Source organism: Emydura macquarii, unplaced genomic scaffold, assembly GCF_026122565.2.
Source record: "Emydura macquarii macquarii isolate MOO-44397 ecotype Brisbane River unplaced genomic scaffold, CSIRO-AGI_Emac_v2 contig_480, whole genome shotgun sequence".
Taxonomy (NCBI): domain Eukaryota; kingdom Metazoa; phylum Chordata; order Testudines; family Chelidae; genus Emydura; species Emydura macquarii.
In genome coordinates, this window is record NW_027130617.1 from 11,331,131 (window position 1) to 11,358,782 (window position 27,652).

At 36.8% G+C, this 27,652-nt stretch overlaps 1 protein-coding gene across 1 annotated transcript in view; it reads right to left on the reverse strand.

Moving 5' to 3' along the window:
* Nucleotides 1–574: 574 nt before the first annotated feature.
* The window catches only part of ZNF326 (zinc finger protein 326), a 30,613-nt gene continuing 3,535 nt past the window's right edge, over nt 575–27,652 (reverse strand). The window contains exons 2-10 of the mRNA XM_067538501.1: nt 25,539–25,665; nt 22,919–23,324; nt 19,908–20,103; nt 13,403–13,517; nt 11,171–11,318; nt 9,243–9,342; nt 6,696–6,826; nt 5,077–5,172; nt 575–1,326 (exon numbers count right to left, since the gene is read on the reverse strand). Of these exons, the coding sequence (XP_067394602.1) occupies nt 1,135–1,326; nt 5,077–5,172; nt 6,696–6,826; nt 9,243–9,342; nt 11,171–11,318; nt 13,403–13,517; nt 19,908–20,103; nt 22,919–23,324; nt 25,539–25,665 (1,511 nt within the window). The 3' untranslated portion in view covers nt 575–1,134. The remainder of the gene's footprint in view (nt 1,327–5,076; nt 5,173–6,695; nt 6,827–9,242; nt 9,343–11,170; nt 11,319–13,402; nt 13,518–19,907; nt 20,104–22,918; nt 23,325–25,538; nt 25,666–27,652) is intronic.

Genomic DNA, 27,652 nt, shown 5'->3' on the forward strand with positions numbered 1-27,652 from the left:
GCTGCACCAACGGGAAATGCATTCCCGTTGATGCAGCGCTACGCCACTTGAGAGTTGGTTTTATTGCGTTGACTTCTGGATCAATTGAGCAGGTCTTCACTGACCGCTCAATCAATCCAGATAGATCGATCTGACAGCAGTGAATTTGTCACCATCAGTGAAGACATACCCACTCTCAGCTGGCTTTCTGTGTAAATGAGCTATAAATATGGATTCAAGAAATGACTAAATCAAAGCATATACAGGTCAGCAGGATCCAACAGTTATTCCACAGCAGGCTAGCACAGGGTATATTCACACACCAACAGTATAGAACTGTATGCAGAGTACACACACACGCTCCCCCATGTAAACATACAAAACAGGCACAGGCATGTTTAGGTGGGGACTGAAAATTTGCAGCATCATACAATAAAGGGTGCTGTGTTAACTCACAGAACTGCAAATGGAAAAAAAGTTTTGTAAATTAGGTTAGTGAGACTTATATTTGAATTTTTACTAAAGACATTTCCCCACAATTACAGAAAAAAAATCTATTTTTCTAGTATTTAACTTCAGACAATAAGAACACCAATGTTTCTAAAACATTTTATTGCTACAAATGGTACATTTTATCACAAAAAGCGACAATGCATGTTTATAACATGTACACTACTATACAGTGTGCGATACAGTCCAAAAATCAGCCACACAGCACAATTTTTAAGTTTATGCATCGTAGCCCTAAGGGGTAAATATTATGAGCTGCATAATATATTATGTCACACAGCACTTTGAATATTTACCCTCAAACTACCTTTCTCAAGTGATTAGAACAAAAACTAATATATCCAATTTTCAATACCAAAAAAAGAAAAAGGAAGCTTAAAAAAATATACAACACAAAATGTTTTAATTGGCTCTAATAGTTCAGTTGCTATAAAACCTCAAAACAAATGGTCTTAAGGTTGTTTTAAACAAATGGGAAAAACATAGAAATTATATAAACAAGTTCTCTGCATAATGGAATGCATGCATAGGGTAGGATGTTACACAATTCTCATCTGTGAAACTATTACAAAGTCTTATACTTAGCCACCTTAGAACAGAAATAAAAAGCTGTTTTTCAACTTGAATTTTTTCATTTTCATGCATTTAGTTATCTTCAGTTTGGTCAAGGGTGAAGTCAGTTTGTTCTTCTGTTTCTTCTTCCTCCTCCTCCTCCTCTTCCTCCTCCTCCTCCTCTTCCTCTTCCTCTTCAGCAGGCTCATCAGCCTTGTCTTCTTCTTCTTCCTCCCCTGCCTGCTGATCCTGAGATTGATCAGTAATTTCAAAAGGATTTTCACCCTAAAATAGAGACATTAAATTGTTCAAATATTTTGAAATCTAAGACATTCGAAAATAAAATCTTAATTTTATTTAGCAGAAACATGCACTGCCAAGTCACATAAGAAGAAAAGCTGCAAGAATTTGTTACATTATTTGTGGGGCAACACATGGAGATCAAAAAATGGATTTTATATATTTTACACACACCACAAGTATAAAGTGAGAAACAGAAGTACAAATCTCTAAATGTTAAAAATCAGGATCTCAATATTTGGCTCTAATGAAATCAGAGCTGGCACTCAACAGCTTGAGCTGCTGCAGACGGTACACACCAAAATGTCAGATATGCAGATCAAACCTCAGTATCACTTCAGCATTAACAACTCAACAGATAAAACTGCATGCTTAAACTTCACAAAGAAGCAAATCTTCATGTAGCTCCAGCAGCTCTGCTTCCTGGATTAAAGGGTGCATTTGAAAAAACTGGTTTCCTTCTACCTTCCTTTATTCACACACTAAGTCAGTCTATTCATTCTCAAGAAGACAATTCTATTTCAAAAAGGTGAACTGTAAAGCCAAATTAAACCAAATTAAGACAGATTATAGACTTTTTAACCGGGCACTGAAATTGACTGTCTGAAATTCATATTCTTGATTATCCTTAGTGAACAAGGAAGTAGCAAGTAGATTTCTCAGTTTATTTTAAATAGGTTAGTCAAAAATTTAATTTTCTCCCAAATGCTCTCCCTGTTTAGTGGGGACATTCAATACAGAACATTTTTGTTTTTGCTGTATACTTTTAAGAACTATGAATTAACAATAAGCAGTAAAAACAACAGAACTATATAAAGGGTATACAGCTGTTTTTTGCACAAGCTACTAATTAAATCAAAACTAGTTTCCCAAGAGTATTACTTAAAGGTGATGTGAAAAGGAAAAAAAAATTGGCTTCTGCTTATTTTGCTTATGATGTGTAAAGTAAGTCATGTAAATTTGGATTTTATTTATTTTTAAGGCACCCTAGTTTGTCCAGGGTCAACTTAGGAGGACTATAAAACCAGACATGACTAGAACTGGATAAGCTCAATATTTCTACAGTTAAAAAAGCCACACACTTAAATCTGGATTTATGCCCGCTTTTGAAATATACACACACGTACAAAGTCTGAAAAAAGAGGTTACTTACCTTACAATAACTGGAGTTCAAGATGTTTTTGTCCACATGGATCCCAATGCAGACACATGCACCCAGAGCATGCAAGTGTCCACTGGGGTTGTGAACGCATCTTGTGTACCTTCACAGATGGTTCTTACAGGAAAGGTAAAAAGCTACCAAAACTGCCAGGCAGTTCCTTCACAAATACAGAAATCCATGTAAGAACTTAACATCCGTGGGGAATGAGAGCGGGTCCTGGAATCCATGTGGACAAAAGCATCTTCCGGAACTCCAGTTACAGTAAGGTAAGTAACCTCTCTTCTTCAGGCATTTTCCATATGGATCCCACTGTAGGCAAGTGAATAGCAGTTATCCCTCAATGAGGAGGGTGACAGAGTTTTATCAAAATGACAACTGTAGAACAGCCCTATCTAACTGGGCATCTGATCTAGAAGGTGACAGCACAATGAGGTAGTGATTGGTAAATATATTAACAGAACTCCAAGTAGCTGCGCTACAAATTTCAGAAATAGAAATCCCTCTGAAAGAAGTCACAGATATCAACTGGATTCTAGAAGAGTGCATCCTAACTTCAGGGGGAACTGATAGTATATTCAAAAAACAGGAAATTTTAATGCAGTCTGTAATTTATTTAGAGAGCCTGAGAGGATACAACTTGCCCCTCAGACTTATTACCAAAGCTACAAAATAAAAAAAAGTATTTATCCCTCTGATGTATTTATAAAGACCAATCATATCTCCCCTGACCCTTTTTTTGGTTAGGCTAAGCAAGCCAAGCTCTTTGAGTCTCCTCTCAAAGCTTTTCCATTCCTTGGATCATCCTAATAGCCCTTCTTTGCATCCGTTCCAGTTTGAATTTATCTTTCTTAAACATGGTAGACCAGAATTGCACACAGTATTCCAGATGAGATGTCACCAGTGCCTTGTATAATGGTACTAACACTTCCCTATTTAATCTCCACCCCATCCTCTTCGGTTAGTGGTCCCATTTCTTCTTTCCTTGTTTTCTTTTTTATTTATGTCTATAGAACCTTTTACTATTGGTTTTAATTCCCTTTGCAAGGTCCAACTCTGCTTGGCTTTGGGCAGTTCTCACTTTATCTTTACACTTTCTGACCTCCAAGAGGTAACTTGCCCAAAGGGACACTGTTAGCTAAAAGATGGGCTTATGTGCACACACCTACAGTGGGATCCATGTGGATGAATTCTCAAAGAAGTATAGTTTGTTTGTTTCTTAACATTCCTTTGTAGGTCAATTGTAAGTTGCTATTATGTCCAGCTACAATCACAACTCATCTTGGGTAGTAATGAAATGAGTGTTTAATAGATTAATAAGTGTGAAGTACCTATAACTCACAATTCCTAAACTTCATTAAACTGTTTATGTTCAATCTTAGCATCCACAACTTCAGGGAAAGACACTTTAAACTATCAGCTTTAAAAACGAAATGCAAGAAAGCCAGGAAATTCCAAGTTGAAAGTATAGAAATGCACTTCTAAGATCAACTAAACAACTTTACCTCTATCTTCTTCCCCCGTGTATCTGTGTATTTGTAGAATTCAATTAAGAGACTCAGAAACTGGAGCTGGTTGCTTTGACAGATGCATCTATGCTAAACCTCACAGTATGAGAAGGCATTTTAAAACCTAGTTATTTGGTACATTGACTGTAATCTTGTAATTTTTCCTGAAGACTATTATTTTGCCAGTAAATACTGAAAAATCTATTATTTGGACACCTATGTATGGACAAATTGATGCATATTTTGACACCTACCTATAGTTACTCACACTATGGTTTAAATACCAAAAGAGGGTATATTTAGCTGATAAAGAAAATTGTGCATTATATATGAAACTGTATTCACAGCTATCCCAACAGATGTCCTGCTCAAGGGCTGCAAAGGTGTTTTAATTTTAAGTTTATGGTGGCATCGACTGCTCTTGGTAATGCTGATTTATTTGGACACTGATATAAACCACAGCAGACTACACGTTTTCTTCTGCAGCAAATAGAAGCGGAATAATCAATTGGTCTGTGGACATATTAGCAATTTAGTGTGACAGTTATGAGATGTACAGTGGAATATTTGCAGCTTATGTTATTTTTGAAGTAGGATGTTTGGGCAACAGGATTATTGCAGCTTTAATATAAAATCACAGAATCTGCAACCCCTGCAAAAGTCAGTGTCAAACATACTGTTATTTCCTAATAAAGCATCAACAATGCACTTAATTTACAAACTCATAATATGAGTCGCTGCTTAAAAACTAAAACAAAAAGGAGATAAGACTGGATAAAGTAGGATACCCCAAAATTTGAATAAAAAGTTTCTTTTCTTTTTTTTTTTTAAATCCTAATAACTGACTTATGAGCACCACAAAAAATGTTGTGAGGTACTTAAAAGACGGTAGAAAGGTGGCTCAGTGAATCAAGATGGGATGGTATTCCATGGATTGGGGAGGTCTGGAATGAGGCAGAGACGATAAACATGCACTGAGATTAGCATCAATATGGGATGTAGAGGGAACAGGGTGACACCATAAACAAGATCAGAGGTGACACTGTCATTTTTCCATTCATAACTTACCTTGACATACAGCTCATATCGTGCCTTCACTATTGGGTTATTCAAGATGCTGGTAGCAGTCAGTACACTCTCCCTTTTAATTTGTTCTCGGTAGGCCTATGAAACGGATTTAATTGTAACTATTACAAACATTTAAATTTAAATAGTTGTGAGATAAATATAATTCATGCTATATTGGTTAGGAACTGCTACATCAGGGCCAACATGTTTACTTGTCAAAGCAGGAAACTAAGTCTTGGTACAAGAGGCCCATCCTATACAGCAAAGGAAGTCAGAGGAACTGGGTACAACACAATTGTATTTGTATGTGGGAAAGTGGACTTGCCCATGGCTTTAGCCTTGTCTAGGGATACAGTTAAACTCTCACTCTACATTACAAACTACAACCACGTAACTGGTTTCTCTGACTGTATTTACTGCACATTTAAACTTACCTTGGCCCTTAATGCAAAAAAGCACTCTGACTTACCATGTTCATATGAGAGCAGGTTGCCTTGCATATCATTTTCTGTAATTTATTACACTAATTATTAAAAATATACGAAATCTCAGTAACTACACAATGGACAAGGGATGTCCAAACTACTGCAGGTGTATATGATTCTCCGACTCTCACTCACCAGCTACCATCATTTTTCCAGTCATGTTCTTCTTTCAACCATTCACATTACTAGGTAAGTTAAATTAAAAATGCATCATTTTAAATTGCAATGGAAAATTTGCTTCTGTATATCACTACTGCTTCTCAACTGTTCTAATTTGTTCTAGATTTTTCCTTCTGATTAAAAAAGTGATTAACAATCAGAAAAAACACCTTGACTTTATACAACAGTGAGGTGGCGTGCATATGCCTATATGGACCCTGCAGTGGAAATGATGGTAGCACCACTACCCAAAATATGTGTATGTGTGAGTGAGAGAGAGAGAGAGATATGCAGATTGCAGGTCTCTTCCATTCTGAATTCACTTAGACAATGAACTATTAGTGCAATATCACTATAAAGAATTACCTGAATCAATGCTCTAAATTCCTATATAAGAATTTAAGTAACTACTGCATTGTTCCAACAATTCCTTTTCAGTTATCTCATGCATTCAACCAAGAACAGCATTAGTACTCCTGAATATTTAGTGCAGTAAGTTTTCTTACTAGCTCCAATTTCTATTAGTTTGAGGAATTTAATAGAGAAGTATGCCACCATTCATTTTCTTCTGATCCTTGTTGGCAGCCACTGGAAAGATGACCCTTCGTAAGTCATTCCTTTCACTAGAAAACTAGCATATCAGAGTGTATGCTCATTAGTCAGAGTACGGGTCTCTCAACAAATCACAACTTAAAAATGATGTTCCATTCAGTAACATAAGCAAATCTAAATCTTACACCAAATCACAAGAAAGCTAGAAACCCCCATAGCTACAGATCACAAACTCAGTCCTCTCGTCAAACAGCCAGCTTACATTATTGCTCCTCATTAGATGTCCAGCATCAAAACAAGATTCTAAAGTAAAAAGGGAAACCTACATTCTATTTTCTGTTCAGATAGACTGTACCTTCAGTAGTCCACAGACCAAGTAATCACGAACTGAGCATTACACGTTTTTAAAATGCTAAATCTTACTTGTTTTCCCTTTGTGTGATCAGGAGATTTTAAGTGCTGTTGAACAGAACTATGTAGTGCAGGAACATACACACTGCAAGCACTGCAGTGAACAGTCTCAACTTTCATCATGTGGTCATCAGCAGTAACACCTAGCAAAGAAAACAAGACATTACCACAAATGTCTGGCTCTATTTTCTATGTCAAATAATCATACACTAGCAAACATTTAAAAAGCTCAGTTTATGCTAGTTAAATTTGCCAACGTAAGACACAGTTGCTTAACTGAAAGACTTCATAAGGATGCTCCTGGACAAATGAATCAAACTCACTTTAATATTTCAAAGGTATGCTACATTTAAAGAACAAAAACACTGAAGACACGGGTCTAGCACTCTTAAATGGAGCCGGCGGAGGCCTATTTTTATGTTTAGGAATCAGAACTAAGGACAATACTGACAGATCCTTTTTCTTATGCACTTTAATCACCTGCCCAGGGGTCTTAAGTGGTCCTGATCCTTTTAGAATTGTGAGCGAACGCTCACCTGACCTAGATAAAGTCAGGGAGGGGTCTCTTCTTTTAGGAGGAGACCTGGATGGGGATCTGTCCTTGTATCTATGAAAGTGCCCATTACTCTCTTATAAAACACTGGGTAACAATTCCTTGGGCTTAGCAGCTCTAGGCTCTGCTCCAAAGCTGGTCTTCAGAGGGTCGCCACTTGTCAGTTAAGGCTGAAGTACAGAAGGGGTGTGTCTCCCTGGTCCGAATCAGAGTGAGGTCTCGTGGCTTTCATAAGGTGCTTCCCCAGCTGAAACTCATGAGCTTCAAATATTTATGGGGGAAACAAGTTGCAAATACACTATTGCACTTTGAGATAGGCATCTCACCCAGACAGCAGAGGCAGTGCTGGTGCTCACTGCTCCTGGAGAGCCAGAGCAAGGGCCAGAGATGCAATTCTTGAACCCTGGGACACCAAGTCTAGTCCCAATTCACAGGGATGGACTCCCCAAAAGGTGAAAAATTAAGCTAAACTAACTTTAACTATGCTAATTAAAACTATTTGTAATATGTATTTACAGGCTGATGAGAAAGAAGCTGGAGAAATCTGTGGACACAGAGGATTCCAAGTCAGGCCATGCAGCAGTAAGAAGAAACCAGAGAGGTGTCAGCCTGCACTACCTCTTATGTCCTCGGTCTGCAGCACGAAGATAGCAACTGCGCACGTGCAGGTCATAAGACACTGCTTACTAAGAATCTTTGGACTTGGTCACACAATGTGCATGATTACCCATGTGTGGAATACACACACCGACCAGCACTCGAAGAAGAACCTAATTTTATTTAGGGTGCTTAGTTTTTTTTAAAGTGGAAAAAATATGCAAGTATGTTCTGTAGGAGTGATCCTATTGAAGTACCTGTATGAACTGCCACTCTGCCCTACATGAGAATATATGAATTCTTTTCCCGCCCCCTGCCCCCCCCCCCGACACGAAAAGTTTCAGGACTCAAATTCTGCTTGCAAGCTGATATTTGCATTCAATATTTTCTGTTAACAAGTGAATGTGAAAAGGTTTTCCTATACACCAAAAAAACCTAGAAGAACTTAAGTAAGAGGATGACTTTTCAGAACTGCGGTAAATAGTTTAAACTTTTTAAACTGTTTTATACTGCATTGTAATTTACACAGCACTTAGCAGATAAGACATTCACTGGACCAAAGTGGCGTGCGGCTACACTTACTCTGGAATAGCTGTTCTTGGAGAGCTCCATGTGTAGACTAGCCCCTACATCTTTGGTCCAATGGATGTCTTATCTGATAAGTGCTGTGCTAATTAAGACAAGACAAGGCAACAGATCAAGAATGAGCTTATAACCCCCTGCTTTGGCTCCTTTACTCTGTATAAAAGGGCCATAATGGCATGAGGGTGGATTCTTCTCATTGCAGGCACTGTGGAAAACAACCACAATGCTACCTCCTGAAGACCCCTTGCAAGCCTTAGCATAGAACGTGCACCTAGGTGGAGATGGGTGTCAGGGCAGAGCTGCTCTAGACAGTACCACAGATCATACGGTAGCCCAGGGAGGCTACTGTAATTCAGACAAGACTCTAGGGCAAAGTTACAACAGGGGCCTCCCCAGTCCTAGAACAGCCCCAGAATGGCTGCAAAAGTGGCTTAAAGTCATTTCAGGCCCACCACCTCCCCGAGTTGTGAGTTCTGTGCTGACTTCTTAAAGGCCCGGAACAGAATATCATTCCAAAAGAGGAAGGGTGGAAAATTAGTGATAAGTAATCTGACTGAAAACCTTAGTGGTAATAGTACCTAGTTTTGGATGGTTTTGAGGCCTTTAACATTATAAATGCACTGGAGACCAGGATTGTAGAACTAATAGAAGACTTGCCATTGGAGTAAACAGATTTTAAAGAGTCTCTACAGATTTCAACAGTGCACTGAAACGGATTTTAATCCAAACACTGGATCAGTATGTTCAAATGAGAATAAAATGGAAAGAAAAAAAGAAATGGGTATTCCTAAAACATGCACTTTCACATGGAGTCTGTTACTTGCCTTCCATAACATCTTTTTCAACAATCTGGACATTTTCAGTTTGGTTGTTGGTCTGCTGCTTGCGCATAGCTGTCTTCTTGAATTTATTCACCATACACTCCTAGAATGCAAGAAACAGAACATCAATTTTAAATTACTGATGTATTGCTCTGACTATGCAATACTCCAAATCAGAAACGAACTAAATAATGAAGTTACCCTGCTTTTTCTACTCTTGATTATTAGATGTGTATGTATTAACTATTGAGTTCCAAAGGAATATTCTGGCATAGTGACAAAGACATTCAAAACTATTAACTTCAGTAACTCCTTATTTTTTTAAGCAGCTGTTTGAAGTAATGCTGCTTTTAAAAAATTCTGAACTTGTCTTTCTATTCTGTAGTGTTTACTACATGGACAGCTCTTTTCTTAAGTGAAAAGATATAATGAATATTAAGTATGTTTTGAAGACGATAAATGGTACAATTTAATTTAAACTCCAATGTGCAAGTGACCTACAAATCAAGATAATTTAGATGTATACAAGTTGGCAAGGCCTGGCAAAATTCATTCTAGTGTATTTAAGGAACTAGCTGAAACATTCTCACAACCATTAGCAATTATCCTCAAGAAATCATAGAGGACAGGTGAGGTCCCATAGCACTGGAGTAGGGCAAATATAGTACCTATCTTTAAAATGGGGAAGAGCAGACCCAAAGAATTACAGACCAATCAGCCTAACTTTTGATATCTGGAAAGATACTGGAACTAGTTATTGAACAATCAATTAGTAAGAACCTAGAGAACAATAGGGCTATAAAGAATAGTCAGCATGGATTTGTCAAGGACAAATCATGCCAAGCCAACCTAATTTCCTTCTTTGACAAGGTTACTCTCCTAGTGAATAGAGGGGAAGCACTAGATGTGATATATCTGATTTTAGTAAGGCTTTTTGACAGTCCCACCTGATCATCTCATAAGCAAACTAGGGAAATGTGATAAAAGGTTTAGAAAACCTGACCTATTAGGAAAGGTTTAAGAAACTGGGTATGTTTAGTCTTGAGAAAAGAAAACGGGGGAGGGAGGGGGGCACGGCGGAAATCTGAAAATGATCTTCAAATATGTTATAGCTTATGTCTACACTTAAGACAACATGTAAAATACTGGCACTACACATGTAGTTACATGCCACAGTGAAAGGCAGGCTGAGCCCACACTTGTCACTATGGTGCATAGATATACGCATCAATGAAAGGCTCCAGAAGCCCTCCCATCACCCACCACCAGAGTTCTTCTCTACTGCCTCCCCTGCTCCCTACCCATCCCACCACCAGAGCCTCTCTCTGCTCCCTCCCCCACCCCAGCCGGTCTTTCCTCACTGACTCTCCTCCTCCACCATGGGGAAAGGCTTTGGGCAGCCGGGAGGCAGCTGGACACTAACTGCTAAAAACTGCAGTGTAGACATGGGGGATGGCTTGGGCATGTAGAGAGCCATGTAGGGTATATATCCTAGGGGTTCAAGATGCAAGGCACTCCACTTTGCTTAAGCCGTGCCTCACCATCTACACGGCTATTTATACTCGGGTTAGCTGGGCATGCAGTGACTGTAAGCTACACTTGTCAGTGCATCTATCAAGAGGACCATAGTCAATTGTTCTCCATGTCCACTGGAGGAGGACAAGAAGTAATGAGCTTACTGTGCAGCAAGCAGAGAGATTTAGGTTAGATGTTAGGAAATAAGTTCTAACTGTAAGGGTAGTTAAATTCTGGAACAGGGTTTCAAGAGAATCTGTGGAATCACTGGAGGGTTTTAAGAACAGGTTGGACAAACATCTGTCAGGGATGGTCTGGGTGTACTTGGTCCTGCCTCAGCACAGGGGGCATGACTTGATGATCTCTTGAGGTCCCATCCAGTCTTATATTTCTATGATTCTATTAACATAACTTACGTGCAGAAACTCCATCACTACTTTGTCAAATTTGGTTTGCTTCTGGATATGATCCAATGTTTCTTGGTGAGCAGCACTTTCCAAATGAGCTTCAATGTCTTTCTCTTCAAAGGTTCGAAATTTACAAAATGAGCAAGTGAATGCCATTCTAGGAGGAGAAACATGTACATTACAGATATTACTGTTCAATAAATTTGCTTGGTTTTTTTTGTTTTTTTTTTGAAGTTAGTATTTTCCAAAAATTACCAAAGTGGCTTATGTGGGGACTTGTTAAATCCAGTCACCTGTAGCAAGTGCGAAGCTTTCCCTAATAAGTGTAGAATACGATGCCAACTTTTTCTGTAATTTACATAAGAGAAAGCTAAATTTGTAATGCTATGGTTCTGAAGTGCCAAAAGTGAGCCAAACGCAAACCAAGCCAGTGATGTCTATTTGAGTTTTCAGATAGACATGTACTGTATTACTACTCAAAATGTTAACTGCAGAGTGAAATAGCTTGGTTAATTTCTTTGCTGCTATTCAAAAACTCTGTCAGTGTTTAACAACACTGAAATTGTCAGGAGTGTCAATCTCATATTGGTGGGGAGACTTACAAACAGCCTGGATAGGAAAAAGGATAAAAAAAATGGAGACTGAGGAACAGATGTAGTCACCTCACATAATATGTAATCCTATATAATCACAGCACTACCAAAAAAAAAAATAAAAATAAAACACCACCACAAAAAAAACCACCACCCCTAATTTAACTGAAGTTTTGAGAAGAAAGAAAGAATAATACAGGTGCTTTAATCCTATACCAACATCAAGCCAGATGTTTCGAGGTGGGAGAAAAAGAACACATTTTTCTAACAGTTGCTTAGAATGATGCTTAGAGTTTTAGTACTGTAGCCAGACAGATTCAAAAAGAAAATGAACCAAAGCAGGGAAATAACCTTTTCCAGCAGGCTTCCCCCTTGATCCTGCTGGTGGGGCCCCCCATCTAAGTTTTATCTACTTCTGCCTAGCAGGTAGAGTCCTCTGCCTATTAGGTGTCCAGTAAATTTTTCAAACCTGTAGAGTGCAATATGGCTAAATATGAAATAGATGGTTTCAACTCTGTAACATGGTTTTACCACTGAATGAGTGCATGCAAAACAACATTTACATTTCTCATGTCAAGAGAAACTTTCAGCTGTACACTACAGAAGTTACCAAAAGTAATCCCACAAAAGCCATGATTTTGGTTAGAGGATAAAAACACCTGTCATTCATGGATGTGCATAAATTTATATGGACATACATATCACCAGAGACATGTCAGTCCAACTATTTCCTCCTGAGCCACAAAAATGCTAAAAGAAAGCAAACCAATAGCAATGTAGTTGTGGGCTATCAAATAAGCATTTTACTCAAGTTCCTTTTAAGACTGTTATATCTAGTGACTGGACACTATGACACAATTATTAGTTTTCTATATAGATTACCCTTAAAATGAGGTATATATGTATGTGAAAGACATTTCTTGTATGCAGTACAAAGTCATTTTGTCCTTACTGAGAGACTAGACTTTCCACTGGGAGCATCCCAATGTCTACATGAATCCTTGAAGCCCATAAAAAAATCCACTTCAGAATGAGATCAGATCATGGAGATCTCAATTTATTTTTACTACGAAGTTGAACTCTTACATCAAAATTTCCCTTGCACCCTGGACAGTTTCAGATCAGGATATAATCTTAATGAATCCATTTTCCTTGGGCACAGTTTAGTGGAATATACTTGAAACTGAACACTATTCTTGTTTACAAAAGTATTGCCTTGTTTGAAAACCAGGCCTCCTACATAATTTGGCATTTTTGTAATGCTTAAATGGCGACAAATGAAACACAGAATTAGATCAATTACTATCTCGAGGAGCTAAGCAAGGATAGGAAGAATATGCATGTCAGCATATAAGATTCATCTAATCATACGATAAACATATGGCGTAGTACTATAACATGGTACCACTGTAGGATGATTATTTGAATATCCCATGAGTGCAGTGGTATGCACTAATATACTTTCAGAAACATTAATGAAACATTTTGAGATATAGTATCTCCTCCTAAGACAAATTATTTTTTAAAAACACTTGTATACCCAGCACCCTTTGGTGCATTCATAAATACTAATACCTTTGCTGGTACCAAACTAGGGAATGATGATATACGTTAAATAGAAAAAAACAACAGCAGCAGCAGTACAAACCTGTATCCATCACCATATTTTTCACTGTTTTTCTCCCTTCTACGCCTTTGTTTCTCTCTTCTTGCCTCAATTCGTCGTTTTTCCTCCTCTTCATTTTTGACCTCTGGTTTGGTATCTTAACACAGAGAATTGGGTTAAACACTTTATATCTCCAAAATCCAGTGAACAGAAAGTGTAATGCTTGACCTCTCCTTCACAACCGTCTTTTCTAGGCCCACAATGTGAAATTAATTCAAATCATAGTGTTTCAATGGCATCTAAAAGTTGTGGTTATTTTTAACTTTAAAAAAAAAACCACATTAATATTTCAATGCAAGTTTAGTGGTTAAGAGTCTGAATTAAACTCACAGAAGTGAGGAAATTCAGAGTTAAAACCAACCCAAACCAACCCAACCCCACTGTGCCTAGATACTAAAATCATTTCCAAATAAATGACCAGGAGGGTCACTGGATAATCGCAGTTATTCAAACCCTTCACAATTTTAATGTTTCATTGCAATCTTTGCTGTTGCATAAAACATAATTTATCATTAAAAAGACATCAGTCTCTAGCCACCCTTTTTGTTGTGAAGATAGTTTATACAATGGAAGCTAATACAAAGATGATCTGCAAGGAGGAAAAAAAGACAATTGTTAATGTTTCTTTTAGATTATTTATTATATATAGGCACTGAATATCAAATTGTTTAACTGCTGCATAAATCATCTGATATGGAGTTCTGTGGAGTAAAATGGCCTGAGCATCTTATCCCTCAAGATCAGTGGATACCTTTAAAATGCCCAGCCTCTTACAAGCCAGAGGAATGGAAGCCTGAGTCCAGATATGAACTTGAATCTCTCACTGTCGTGCATGACACTGCATTAATTTAAAAAGCTGCATAAATATTCACATGCATTTGCTGAAGTGGCATTATTGATGGATCCATAGATTTGCAGTGTTTCATACAGGACCTCATTGGAAAAGCACACCTGCAAATAGGTTAACTGGCAGGCCATTCTTTACAAATTACTATATAAAGTTAATGATTTGCAGTATTCTGCAATTATTGAGTGACAGTCTCAGAAACGTCTTCTGCAGATTTCAGTTTGCCTTGGAAGCAGTGTAAGCACACAAACAAAAAGGTGTGTGATAGTTTAATGGAAAGTCCATTACACAGTATGAAAAGTATGCCCTCAGCATTCCAAGAAAAAAACCACGTCCATACAATTTGTAGCAATTTTCCAGCATTCCTTGTTATCAGACAAACCATATATACATTAGCAACGCACATCAGAGAAGGGGATTTATGACAGAGTTTCAGCCTCAACATCGAATCTCCTTGTTTGTTTGTTTGAAAATATTGTGGTTAATATAGCAACTGAAATTTGTTTCACAGAAATCAGTTATTTACTTGTTTCAGTAACAAGATTATATATAAAATATTTATATCCATTGTATTGGTAAAAGCACCTCTCAGTTAACGAGTCCATTATTTTAATAATCAATTCAACTAAGATTCAATGCAACACTAAGTACAAATAAAAGGATGGTCAACTAGTAAGACCAACAAGATTTAAGTGATGAGATGGCATAAAACTCTAAGACCACTAAGTCTACGATACAAAAAGAATCAAACGAGTATAACATACAGATATGATCAAAACGTAACATATGAACATAAAAAATGGTGAACGTGCACAAAGGGGAACTTTTTTAACCCGCAAACATATAGAAATCGTAGTGCTTACGACAAAGGTAGCATGTTCCAGTGAACAGGTCGCTGGACTAAGAGTCTAACAGACTTGGCTTTTCAATTAGACTATTTTAAGGCAGTAAATACTATGTTCTTCAGACTTTCATTCTCACACTGGAGGTTCAATTAAACAGCTAGTAATGTTGCACAAACAATTCCACATCCTCAAGGTCATCCAGACTGTATTCTCATTTAAATGTATACTCATTTTTGCTGTGAAGTGCTACCTGTTCAAAATTTTAAAATGCATGCCTGTGCATATCCAACTAGATGTACAGTTGCCAATTAGTAGTATGACTTGTTTTTTAATAGGGTATGTGCAAACACCATGCACTACAACTGGAATGGGACTGCTCAAAAAACCAAGTTTTCAATATATTAAATTGTAAGATTTCATTTTTACAAAAAACAGATCCATTTTTTTTTAAAAACTTTGGATTAAGATTAAATTAAGTATTTGGATTTTATAAAGCCAATTTAACTGCCTAAAGGTCTTTCAGCCAAAAGCATTTAAGCAATTCTTCTTCTTCTTAAAAAGTTCACTTCATAAACTCCATCCCAGAGTGTCCCAAAACTGTATTTGCCAATTCTAAGGCTCTTTACCTCTGCAGCAGAATCCTTGATAGGTGTCTTCAAGTTTATCAGCATAAAATGAGGAAGAAATTTAAAGAAAATGAAACCACTATCTCATCTTTTAGTATTTTTTCTAAAGCCTTGCTTATTATAGAAATAGGAGGTTTGGTCAGAAAAAAGGAAAAGGTTAAAGGAAAGATTAACATGCAAATTAGACTCTTTAATGTAGATATAAAAGTATTACATAAAATTCATAAGATTCACTTCATTAGACCCATTCAGACTTCTGTAGCAACATGCATTTAAGCAGCATTTTATAGGCACCAATGATATTTTTCTATCTTTATCCCAGAGAGATTCCCCAATACTGAAAGAAAGTTATGAAAATTGCAAAGTACCATTTTGAAGTAAACCTCCATACTGTGTAATTTATTTTCCATTACGTTGTTACACACTTTTTAATTTTAAAACTTCACAATTCGTGCTTAGAGCACCCTCTATATTATGTCCCAATTAGCTGTATTTTGCCACACAGAAAATTAAGTGATATTTCCCACCCTCCCCATAACCTTAAGGCAGGCAGGCAGACTAAGGGCTTGTCTACATGGTCCAGCAATGTGCTCTAAGCAAATGTGAATTCTAAAGCACACCAACGTGTTGTGCCCTAACTGGCCCATGTAGATCCTGATGGTGCACATTAAAAGTCTACGCAAAAAGGAGTTTTTAATAAGCACCAATAGGCTCTACATGGGCCAATTAATGTGCATCACATTGGTGCACTTTAGAATTTAGAACCCCATAATGCCCATTGCCACACCATGTAAACAAGCCCAAAAACTACATTCTGAGAAACACCATCCTCCAGTCCTTTAGAAGTACATTAAGCCATTTCAATATGCTACTGGTGTGAAGATCATCAGGGGGAAAGTAAAGAGGTGCTCTGAACAAAGCTTTAGTTTAGTATGCCTCTTCACAACGGGGACAGGAGGAAGAGTAACTATACAGGGTTGTGGCGGAAAAGATCAAGGCAGATAAACTCCAGATCTATTTTTGTATACAAGTGTTTTTTTTCCTCAGTCCACCTCCTGATTGCCTCTCATTTCAATCTCTTTCAAATTAATAGAATCTCTGCTCTCTTGAACTTCTTTAATGATGCCAGCACCAGAGTGAAAATCCTTAGAGCTGCTCAACTTTATCTTCGCAATCCTGTTGCCAGCATGATCTCCATGATCAAACTTTTAATTTGAATGGGGGAAAAAAATATAGGCAACCACAATGAAATGTGGGATCAGTACCTTAACTGAACACCTAAAAGGAAAGAGGTAGCAAGACCAAGAGGGAAAATTATTTAAAAAATTTAAAATATACTGTGACATTTATAAATGAGATTAACCAAATACAGTATCTGATGCTTGATGCAATAATAGATTCTAAGTTTCAATTTGCAGCAACTAAGACTTTTCCACTGTAGTCATCAGGGAAGGTTCCCCTTCCCACACCCCCAACTGGATAAATTACACCAAAGACACTATTAATCATCATTTACTTAAACTAAATATGAGAAGTTGAAGTTTGAGGATGTGTCTAATATAGGGAAAGTAAAGATCTCTCTTAAAATGTGCCCCTGGAAACAGTTCAACAGTGTAAAGACTTTGCAACAAAACACTTTTCCCTACAAAAGGAATAGCAACATTTTGAACATGGCATATATACTTGTCTGCACTGAAAGAATAATAATTAAGGGAAATGGATGTCTTAGAAAATTGGCTTGACTGTCACTACTAACCCCGCCAGTTACATGATGGATGTTTTGTGGCCTATGTAAAGTAATTTTGAGGATCTCTAGTTCCAGGTGTGTAAGTCTTCACATCACATCTATCATCACAATTGTTACTTTTTAGTGATCCCAAAAGGAGACCACAAAATGAATGATCAGAAAGAATGAATGACTATCCAACCTATAAATAAAGTCCTTCAATTTCAAAGTATAGTAGGCCAGTGTGTGTGCACGTGGGTGCCTGTAAGCTTTTAATGTTGCTCATGTATCTGTTCTTTAAATAGTGTACTTCATTTTTCTACTGCCGTAAATCTAGTATCTCCCAAAATACTTGATTTACTTATTTTTGTAAGTTTAAAAAAAAAGAATGCTCTGTCATTCTTGCAGTGCTACTTACCCAGGAATGCACTGAACACACATTTCTAGAAGCCAGGGTTCAGCACAACAGGGCTAAGCAGCTCCAAAGGCAAATTAGGAGATCTTTGAGATGCACAGCTTTGAAGTACCTGGATGTGCATTTTACAGACCCGTTCCATCACACCAACTTTGGACCAGTCAAGCAATGCTGTTTCCTACGTAACATATATAGGAATGTCTCCTCTGCACCCAATCCACTTAGACCCTGAAAAGTTTTACAGTATCCTGAAGTGAAAGGCAAGGGAACAAATATCTGTAATACCCAGTTGTCCAGCTAGAGCTTTGTAATTTCAATATTATTACAAGGTCAATATATTAGACAATGGTTTGCATGTGGAAGTTTCTCCAAAATCTGCGTATTAGCTTTACCTCGCAAATTTAAAGGGAGATTTTTAAGTTTATTTTGCAGTTGTAGTTTGAAATCAGGATTTACATAAAACATTGCAGATCCATCAACAATACTAAATTAGAAGGGATATACTAACATGTATGCAATTAGGACTTAAAGTTCTGGTGCAAGAAAACTGACTGCTGGACACACAACTTAAGATTTTTGGTCCTTAAATTCATGTACCCCAAAAGCAAACAATTCTTTGAAGTACCATTAACAACTTTCTGTCATTACTTCCCTTCCAGTAACTTCAGAATTACTGGAGCTATGAACTATTAAAAATGAACAAGTATAAAAATAAATTTCATTAACCTAGATGCTAGCATGTTGTCCTTTCTTGCTTTTGTCTCTCCTTTTCAATTTCTGTTTTTCTCCACTCTTTTTTCTTCACCTGTCATCTTTTTCTTCATTAAGGAATTTTTTTTCTCTTACCAGCCACAACTATCTTCCCTTCCCATTTACCTTTTAATTACTTTTATTGCTTCCTCACTCCCTTGGTTCCCCCTTCCCTCTTCCTCCACACCTATCTCCTCTGCCACTCTTTCAGATGCACTATAGATAAGTCTTTTTGGGGTGTGAGCAAAAGGGATGCTCAAGAGTTGCATACAGAGGTAGGGGTACAGCATTGTAGTAAAGAACTAGGGGGAACTGGTTCGCAGGGAAGTGCAACAAACTGCTTTCATCTTTGTCAAGTACGTTTTAAAAGAAAAAAGACACCTGAAAATTAACAAGAATTAGTTATGGCAACTGACAAGAACTAAAGCACAGTAGAAAAATTCATAACTGGAGTCAAGTTTCCATTCCTCTGGCATGTACAACAATGGAAATTTTAAGACTTGGCAAGTCTCAACATTTACAATAAATACTTGCTATTCCATAGCATTTTGTATCATGTATCTTTAATAAACTCTCAGCATCTGAGCAGGCACAGATGCATCACACTGCAGTTTTTCCACAGAGGAGGTATACTGGGAATAAGTTTTAAACCCAAGATGAAGGTACATGAAATCCCATTCTTCTAGCTTCAGAGCTCAGCATGAAAAAGTAACCTAAAGAAAGGTCCAATGCTAAAAAAAGTGCCTAAATTGCAGCTGAATGTCAGATTCCAAGTTCAATATTTACATTTAGTGATCCTAAATAAGACCCCGAAATTACTTTCAGTTATAAAGGGGGATTAGTTAATCACAAATTTGCCATGATACTATTTGCTTAGAGACAGTCTTCTGCAATATTTATTTAACACAGCAACAAGACACTTGTTCTCATTTGGTAAACTATCTTCACAATAAAAGAGCAAGAAAGTTTATTTAAATAAACAATTTGTTGGAAAAAAGATATACCTGAAGAGATTTACTTTCTACCTATCTTCATTTCTAACATGCCCATGACTGTAATATCTACACACCCTGGTGACTATATGATCTAAAGTTTTTCAAGCCTCAGGTAATAAAACTTTGACTTGTGCCAACACCGAGCTCTATAAAACATGTATACAGCAGTAGAGTACTTGAGTGCTGAAGAATGAAGAACTGCAAAACATCACAAATGCCTGCCTGCCTGCCTAAAAAAGGAAGTTAAACGTCATTATTATTATTTTTTCATTTAATTACTTACTAGCCAGTTTATTCTGGTTCATCATAATAGGCTTTGTCAGTTTGGGTTTCTTGATAAATGTCCCACCAGGTTTGTTATATGGCTGCTGTATCATTTTTCTCTTTATTCCTCTTGCAGCAACTGCTGCAGAACTGGGTTTGTTATGATAGTCAACAACAATTCCAGGTCTATGCATGCCTCCAAAGTCTCCCATATGCTGGAAATTTGTGAAATCAAGAAAAAGTATTAGTATATTAAATCAACAGAAACAACACAATTGCTACATGTAAGTATTTGTAAAAACATTTTAAAACAAACACTTAGATTAAAATCTGCACTCTGGGACAAAACACTGCTAAATTAAAACACATCAAAATTGGGAGCTTAATGGCTCTGTTGATGCGTGGCCAATAGATTAAATGTGTACCTATGAACTGGGTTTCTGCTTATTCAGAACCATTAGTCCAGACTATGAGTATGCCTATCAGAATTCATATCTCAGTACACCTCAGCTCCTTCTCTTTAGATTCTCTAGTTGATACTTCTGTTCTCTTTTCTGGAGAAAAAGCCATCCAAGTTCCTTAGAACTCAGCTGACAGCCAGAAAAGCAGCTTTACTTTGTGGGTTTGGGACGAGGAAAATGACCTTGAAGATTTTTCTCTTTTGATGATAACCTGAAAATCGGGGTGGGTGCTAACTAACTCTGTGCTTTAAAGCACAGAAGTTGTCTAGTGTGGACCACTGACTACTGGAGAACACCCAACCTCCTCTATTAACTTTATTCTGTCAGGAGGATTTGTGACAAGGAACCCAGTGAATTTAGAACTTTTTTTAAAATTTGCTTTTTGAGGCAAAAACATCCATGCAAAAAGGAGCAGAACAGGTCACTAACAGGGACAAAGAATTGGGCTAGGTGACAAATCCCTTAATTCTCTTCTGTCTTCTTGTCTCTGAAACAGACCATATAATGGTGCAGATGTTTGGAGACATGTATCTATGACAGTCAACTTTTTGGAGGCAATGGAATAATCTGAAGAGGAGGAACCAAGGGAGCTGTAACAGCACAGAACTAATTTGCTACTGGCTCATTTACTTGATTAACAGAGGGTAGACAGGAAAGCCCACTTGACTGGAAGGGTGAATCAGATAAGCAGAAATACTTGTACTGCTACAAAAACAAAACTAATGTTTTATTACTTAAATTAAGGTACCTTACAATCATTTAGTGTAATGTACTATATGAAAAATATATATATTCATAAACGGTGAATACATTTTAATCACAAAAGGCTGGAATATAGTAAGTCTATAAAATAGGTATATTTACAATTTAAAAAAATTAAAAGTCCATGCACAAATTCTCAATTAATTCTAGTTTATCTAGTTAGAGGTATCTAACACGTGTTCACACTGCTTGTATTTAAATTTAATGTGAAGTATACACTTGAATAAACAGTCTTTCCAGGTGATCTACATTTTTACAAGCAAATATTTCCATCATCTATTAAAGGTGCAATGCATTTTAAATACAGTAAGCTGTTTAGCTTTTTATATTGTCCTCAAAGTATTTCTTTATGAAGGGTAAAATTGATCACATTAATTTTTAAAGGAAAAAAATTCAGATAAAAGTACTATACTATATTTTTAGACAGAACTTTTAGCACTGAAACAATTCTAAAAAGAGGGCATCTGAATTTTAAAAACCCACCACTTTCATTTTGACAGAGTGATATAAAGATTAGAATCTCTTTCGATTACTAAGGTTCATGTTAGCTAGAAGCTATGTGTAGGTTTTCTGCACTAAACTTGATTATGGCAGCTATATTACTTAAGAATGTTGGGTAAGTAAACCTTTTTAACAAAAAAACAAAATACACAGGCATTTAGAAGACCCAATACAAATTATTCTCATCTACATTTTAAGCTACAAACAAGCTACATAGTTTACTATTACAAAACTGCTTCATAAAGAAACATGGTATGTTTATAAATTTTAAAAGATAGTAAGTTATCTCTAAGATATAGGCAAAAAAAGTGTTCAACAGCTGAACTATTTGTATGGAAAAAAAATCAAAGATGGAATTATAAAATTAAGTTAAAGGGACACCATCAACTTAAATATCAACTCTGTCTGGATATATTTCCCTACTGTTACAATATCTAAGATTAACCAAACTGAAAAATGCAGAGATGTTTCTCCAATCTTTCAGCTTTCACACTTCGTGCATTATCGGTTTCTCTGTTTCCTATTTGCCTGGCTCTTTTGCATAGCAACACGACAAATGTGCAAGTAAAACAAAATTGGCAGAAGTAGTGGGAAAATTAGATGTACCATCTGAAACTCATTTTAACTCTTTTTAAACTGATCAGATTTCAAGTTGATGACATCCCTTTAAAGAAGACTTTAAATTTAAGGAAAACCACTATAACTGCTTGCCACCTACCTTTGACATTTCCGTCCCTTTCCCCAGATACAAGTTAGAGTAAGAATTAAATTAAAAATGAGATCTCCTGTTTGGTCAAGCATGTGTTTAATAAAAAATTAGCTACAATTTAACCTGCCCATATGAAGAAGAAATAACTGTTTTATGGCATACACAGCCTAAGTTTTAGTTTTACACATACATTGCACCTTTAACCTACTCAAAACTTCAAAAAGGTTCAAGATAACCTTTCATAATTATCCAAGAATTTTCCCACCAGCAAAGATGCTAGTGTTTACAAGGAAAAAGGCAACTCCTTTTAACCCCTTTTAGACCAAATCTAGTACTTTTATCTTCACCTTTCAAACAAAAGGAGAGATTTAACAAAACCTTATCAACTAATCTTATATTGCTCCTTATTTCCAAAACAGAGGATCTCGGTGGTACTTCATAAGTCAACTTCAAAGGGATTAGCAGGCTGGTCAACCATGACAGTTTGCTTGGTCAAAAGTACACCGTGATGAACAGTATATTAGTTTTAAAGCTGTGGTCTTTAAAGGGTTTAAAAGAGTGACTAGTGAAAAGAATCTGAAAAGATTCTGTACTTACTCCTCGGCCTCGGCCTCTGCCTGTTGATGGTCCTCCAAAAGCATCATAGCTTCTGCTTCCAAATCCACTTTCAGGATAAGCAGGCGTTCCTCTCCCCCGAGAGCCTACAGGTGCAGGCTTCATATGGGGTGAAGAAAAACTGCTGTAGGAAGAGTAACTCTCTCTTCCTCTGTCCTCCATAAACCCAGGCCTCAATTTTGAACGTGAGTAAGGTGCTTCCCAGCTAGACCCGCCCTGGTTTCTACCTCCGAAAGAGTCAAGGCTATTCCGGTAGGAGCTGTCAAATCGACCACCATAACTACCTCCGAAGCGGCTTTGTTCGGGTTCATTATAACCATAGCCAGATCTGTATAGATCTCGCCCACCCAGAGAAGACCCGGAGTCATAAGACTCATAAGGTCCAAACCTGGAAAAGTTGCACAGTGAGGGAAAAAAAAAAAAGTAAGCTTACTAGTGTTATACATTTCAAAAGACAAGTTATCAGTTGACATTTATCAACTAAAATCAATTTATACTATACTGGTTTGTACAGTTGTGTTATTGTTTATCTTGATTAGGGCTGGGCAATTCAAACTGTGACCAGATAGAATGCTATCTGAGCCATTTTCTGTACAAACAATTCTAAAGTTCAGTATGCCTGAACTTTGTTAAATTTAATTTCTCAGCAGTATTTACTAAACATTATTTTTAGCCCAGCCCTAGTCTCAGGAAAATCATTACCTGCAAAAGCTCACAGGGTAGTCAAACTGTTCCTTTTTCAAAGTCATGCCTAACATTTTAACAGTTAAACAGCTTTTAAAATAGCTTAATTTTCAACTGGGAAAATAGGCCAAAATATATTTAGTATTTATAATACAACAGAGGTGATTCTTACACCCCCATAGTTTTACTTTTAAAACCAGAAAATTAGTGATCTATAGTCCTCATATGTATTTTTGGCCATTCTTTTTATAAATTTAAAATCTTCCAGTCACAGAGATCATGATCACCAACACCCCTCCATCTTTTAATTGTAGACCATTAAGTCTAGCAACTCCAGCATTTGGAAAATCTGTACAAATACGAACACATTGGACATGGAGATAGTCCATGGGAATCTCAGGGCAGACTGACAAGTAGCAGAACGCTTTAGTTATTCACTGGGATTTATTTTGCTTTGAAGTTTTTTTTTTTTTTTTGAGGGGTGGTTGGAGTAGGGAGGATGCAGGGGCAAACAATCATTATCATCTCTATCGATACTGGGAAAGGGAGCTCATTAGTCTTCCTACAGAATTAAAATAAGGCAATTCCACAGAAATTGGGAAAGGCAAGCCCTTTACTAACAGAAATACGAAGTGATAAAACAGACTCAATTGCTTCTCATGTCTATGGTAACATGAATGCCTTCATTTTAAAGATGTTAGTGTCATTTTATGTGTCGTTTTGGGTCTTCTGAGACTATCTACAGAACAGTCCATGCACAATAGCAAGGTTGTATGGCAACAGACATTTTAGTGTGTCCAAGTCTCCAGTCAACCTCAATCATATACAGATTACTAAATGGTAGGTACATCTTATGCCTAGATTTGTGCGCAGATTTTAATTGATCATAATATTTACCACTTGTAGAGTCTAATGTTTATCAACTAGTAAATCTAACAAAACTGTGTAAAGTACATTTTCTCTATTCTTCCTACTTGCCCAATGGCATTTTCTTTATCCTCCCTCCTGATCTTGCCCAATGGCACTGCAATGACTACATACAGTTACCATACAATAGTCCTCCTAATTCCAGATGAGGATTCAACTGGGCAAATAAGGACACCAACAAAGTATTTACATTTTCTTCTAGTTTTATTTCCTCCTACTTGAAACACTGCTCATAGAAGCAAGCTAATTTGCACAGGATTTTAAAATCTGAAATAAACCAGTTGGTATGTACTGTATCTGTAAATTTACCCTGAAAGAGTATTAGGAATACTAGAGTATATAATATGAACCTTATTTTGTGAGCGCACTGCATCAGAAATTTTACTTTTAGACCAATCCATTTTACAACCCAGAACACACAAATAATTTTGATGTAATTAGTACCTGCCAATAAAATAATCTGGACATGACTTTAAGTCATAATACCAGTGAACATTCTCTCAGTTTACATTAGCGGTAAACCCAGATCCTAAATGTTCCTTGGAAATGGAATGTTGATTCCATTCTTAGATTCAGTCTATGGCATTGAATAATTAAAACATTTTAGCTACAGATTGCTAAATTAAGAGACATTAAATTGTAACAGTCTAAATTTACTGATCAGCTACAAACTGCTCAAAGTCACTAAATACAAAAACAGCATTGTAAGTTTTAGTTTAAAAAAATTATATCATATTATGACTGCAAGAATTATCCACAAAGTTATTGATTTGGATTATCAAGCTGTCATAGCATAACTTTTCCAGTTTTTATTGAACATGAAGACTTATAGAGAATGGAACTCCATATATATATATATATATATATATATATACACACACACATATATATCACACAACATGCCTAAGGAACACTTAAGTCGGAAAAAGACATACTTTAAAACTTTAACTGGATTTGTTAAATTCTTGAGACAACTGAATGATTATTTTACCTGTTACCACCACCACCTCCTCCTCCGCCTCCTCCTCCATGACTCTCCATCCCGTAAGATTGGTTTAGATAAGAATCCATGGATCTTGGGCCACCATAAGCTCCATGTCCATAGTCACGGTCCATTTCTTAAAAGAACAGGAAAAAAGACATTTGGTAGAAGTTCTTTTTTCTTTTCCTGACCAGGTAAATTAGATCTGCATCATGATATCCATAGTAGGTTTTGTAGAACATGAAGATGACATGCAGCTCTGCATCTTTTTGATCACAACTGTACTGTGTAGTGTCCTTGCTTGCTTACAGCCTGCCAAGACTAGTGCTTGGATGACAGTCAACAAGACTAGGTTCACTCTGGGTAAGATGGAATCATTATTGGCTGTGGAAAATCCCAGCAATATGGCAATAACACCACAATAAAGGTTGGTCTATCCTCCACTTAGAATTTTTCAAAGGGAAGCATTTTACAAAATCAAAAGATGTTAACCCTGTGGACCACAAATTTACCCAGCTCTAGGACTAAGAACCTCAGTTGACATAAGAGTAATGTTTTAAGTGACAAAGATTCTATGTTGATTGTTACTGTGATCCCTATATCACATTTTGTTTGCAAATCAAAATTGGTTCTTGCTACCACCAAAAGCTTCTGTGATCTACGTTCTCGCATCCATTATAATAAGTAAAGATTCAGCAAACAGAAGTGAGTTGATGGTTTTGTTGTGCTATATAGGCACTGTTAATCAGTATGGGTATACATGCATTTGCAGCCTCCCTCAGATATTTTTTTCCTATGTCCACAATGCTTTCTATAAAACAAATGTACTTTTTAAGAAATGTCTAATCCTTTGGACACCTAAATAATCTTCCAAGTGTGGAGAGATGCAGTGAAAAGTCTGCAGAGAGACAAACAATTGCTGTAGCTTCCCCCATTTTGTAGCTTGCTGCAATGTCAATTTCAATTTTAGAAACATCAAGCTAATGTGCTTACTTGGTGTGGTCAAATACCCTATTCTTTTAAACAGATATCCCACACAAATTAGGTTTTAAAAATTAAATTTGCTTTCAGCATAGAACTTCACCTGAAGCTACCCCAAAATGCAGGGTGACAAAAACATTTACCATGGTGCCCAAACTAATTATATGAAATGCAAGTTATGTCCGAGTTTCCACAAAATCAGCTCGCTAGCTGACAAATCACCCACAGACTGACCAACACTCCCTGCCTGCACTACCCAGAGTAGTTCCTCCTTCCTACTTCAAGGTCCATTTAAACAAAGGCTGCATCTACTCAGATATTTCAGCAAATCCCACCAGTGGTTTAGCACTAGTGCAGCTTCACCAATCGAAGTTAAGCAGAGAATTACTTGGGGGAGATTATTAGTCTTGCATCTAGAATGGTGGGTTCCTTTCACTAGTGTCCCCTTTTCTGCTCCTAGGTGGCTAGAAGTTTCAATGGCAGCTCCTTTTGTGCTTGCTAAAATGTTTCATATTTTTCTGTCCAGCAGCATTTATATTTGCTGTTCGTTATTTATACACAATTCATTTTGCCTACTTTATTTAAAATCAAGAAGTAATTTAGATATTAAAACAAAATTTTATTGAAGCTTTTTGTGCACTTTTGTATTCCTGCTGGGGGAGGGGAGGATTTTTGGGAGAGTCAAGACCAGATAACTACTAGCAGCTCAGATTTTTAACAGTGTCAGACAACTTGTAAATAAAAGGCCTTAAATTGGTCGCTAACACCCTCTTTAAGAGTTGCTTGAGCTCCTGCTGCCACCAGGCTGATTCTATCCCACATCACAAGTTATATGTAAACATTGTTTAAAAGTTAATGTAGACCCTGAAATAAAGCAATATTCCAGAACACCATTGAAGAGACAGAGTAACATCAGCTCATTCAGATTATGAATTTATTTCAAAGTTCTTTACAAGTTAGCCTTTTTGACATAACACCTGAAAAAAATACGTAAAAATAAGTTTTAGCTTGAAATTGCTATTGCATTATTTCATGGAAGTTTTTTTTAAACACACAAATTCGATGAGCTAATGGAAAGCTCAAGAGTTTACAAATGCCCAATGTACATCATCTCTAACAGTGGCCTGTCCTTTCAAGCTGGC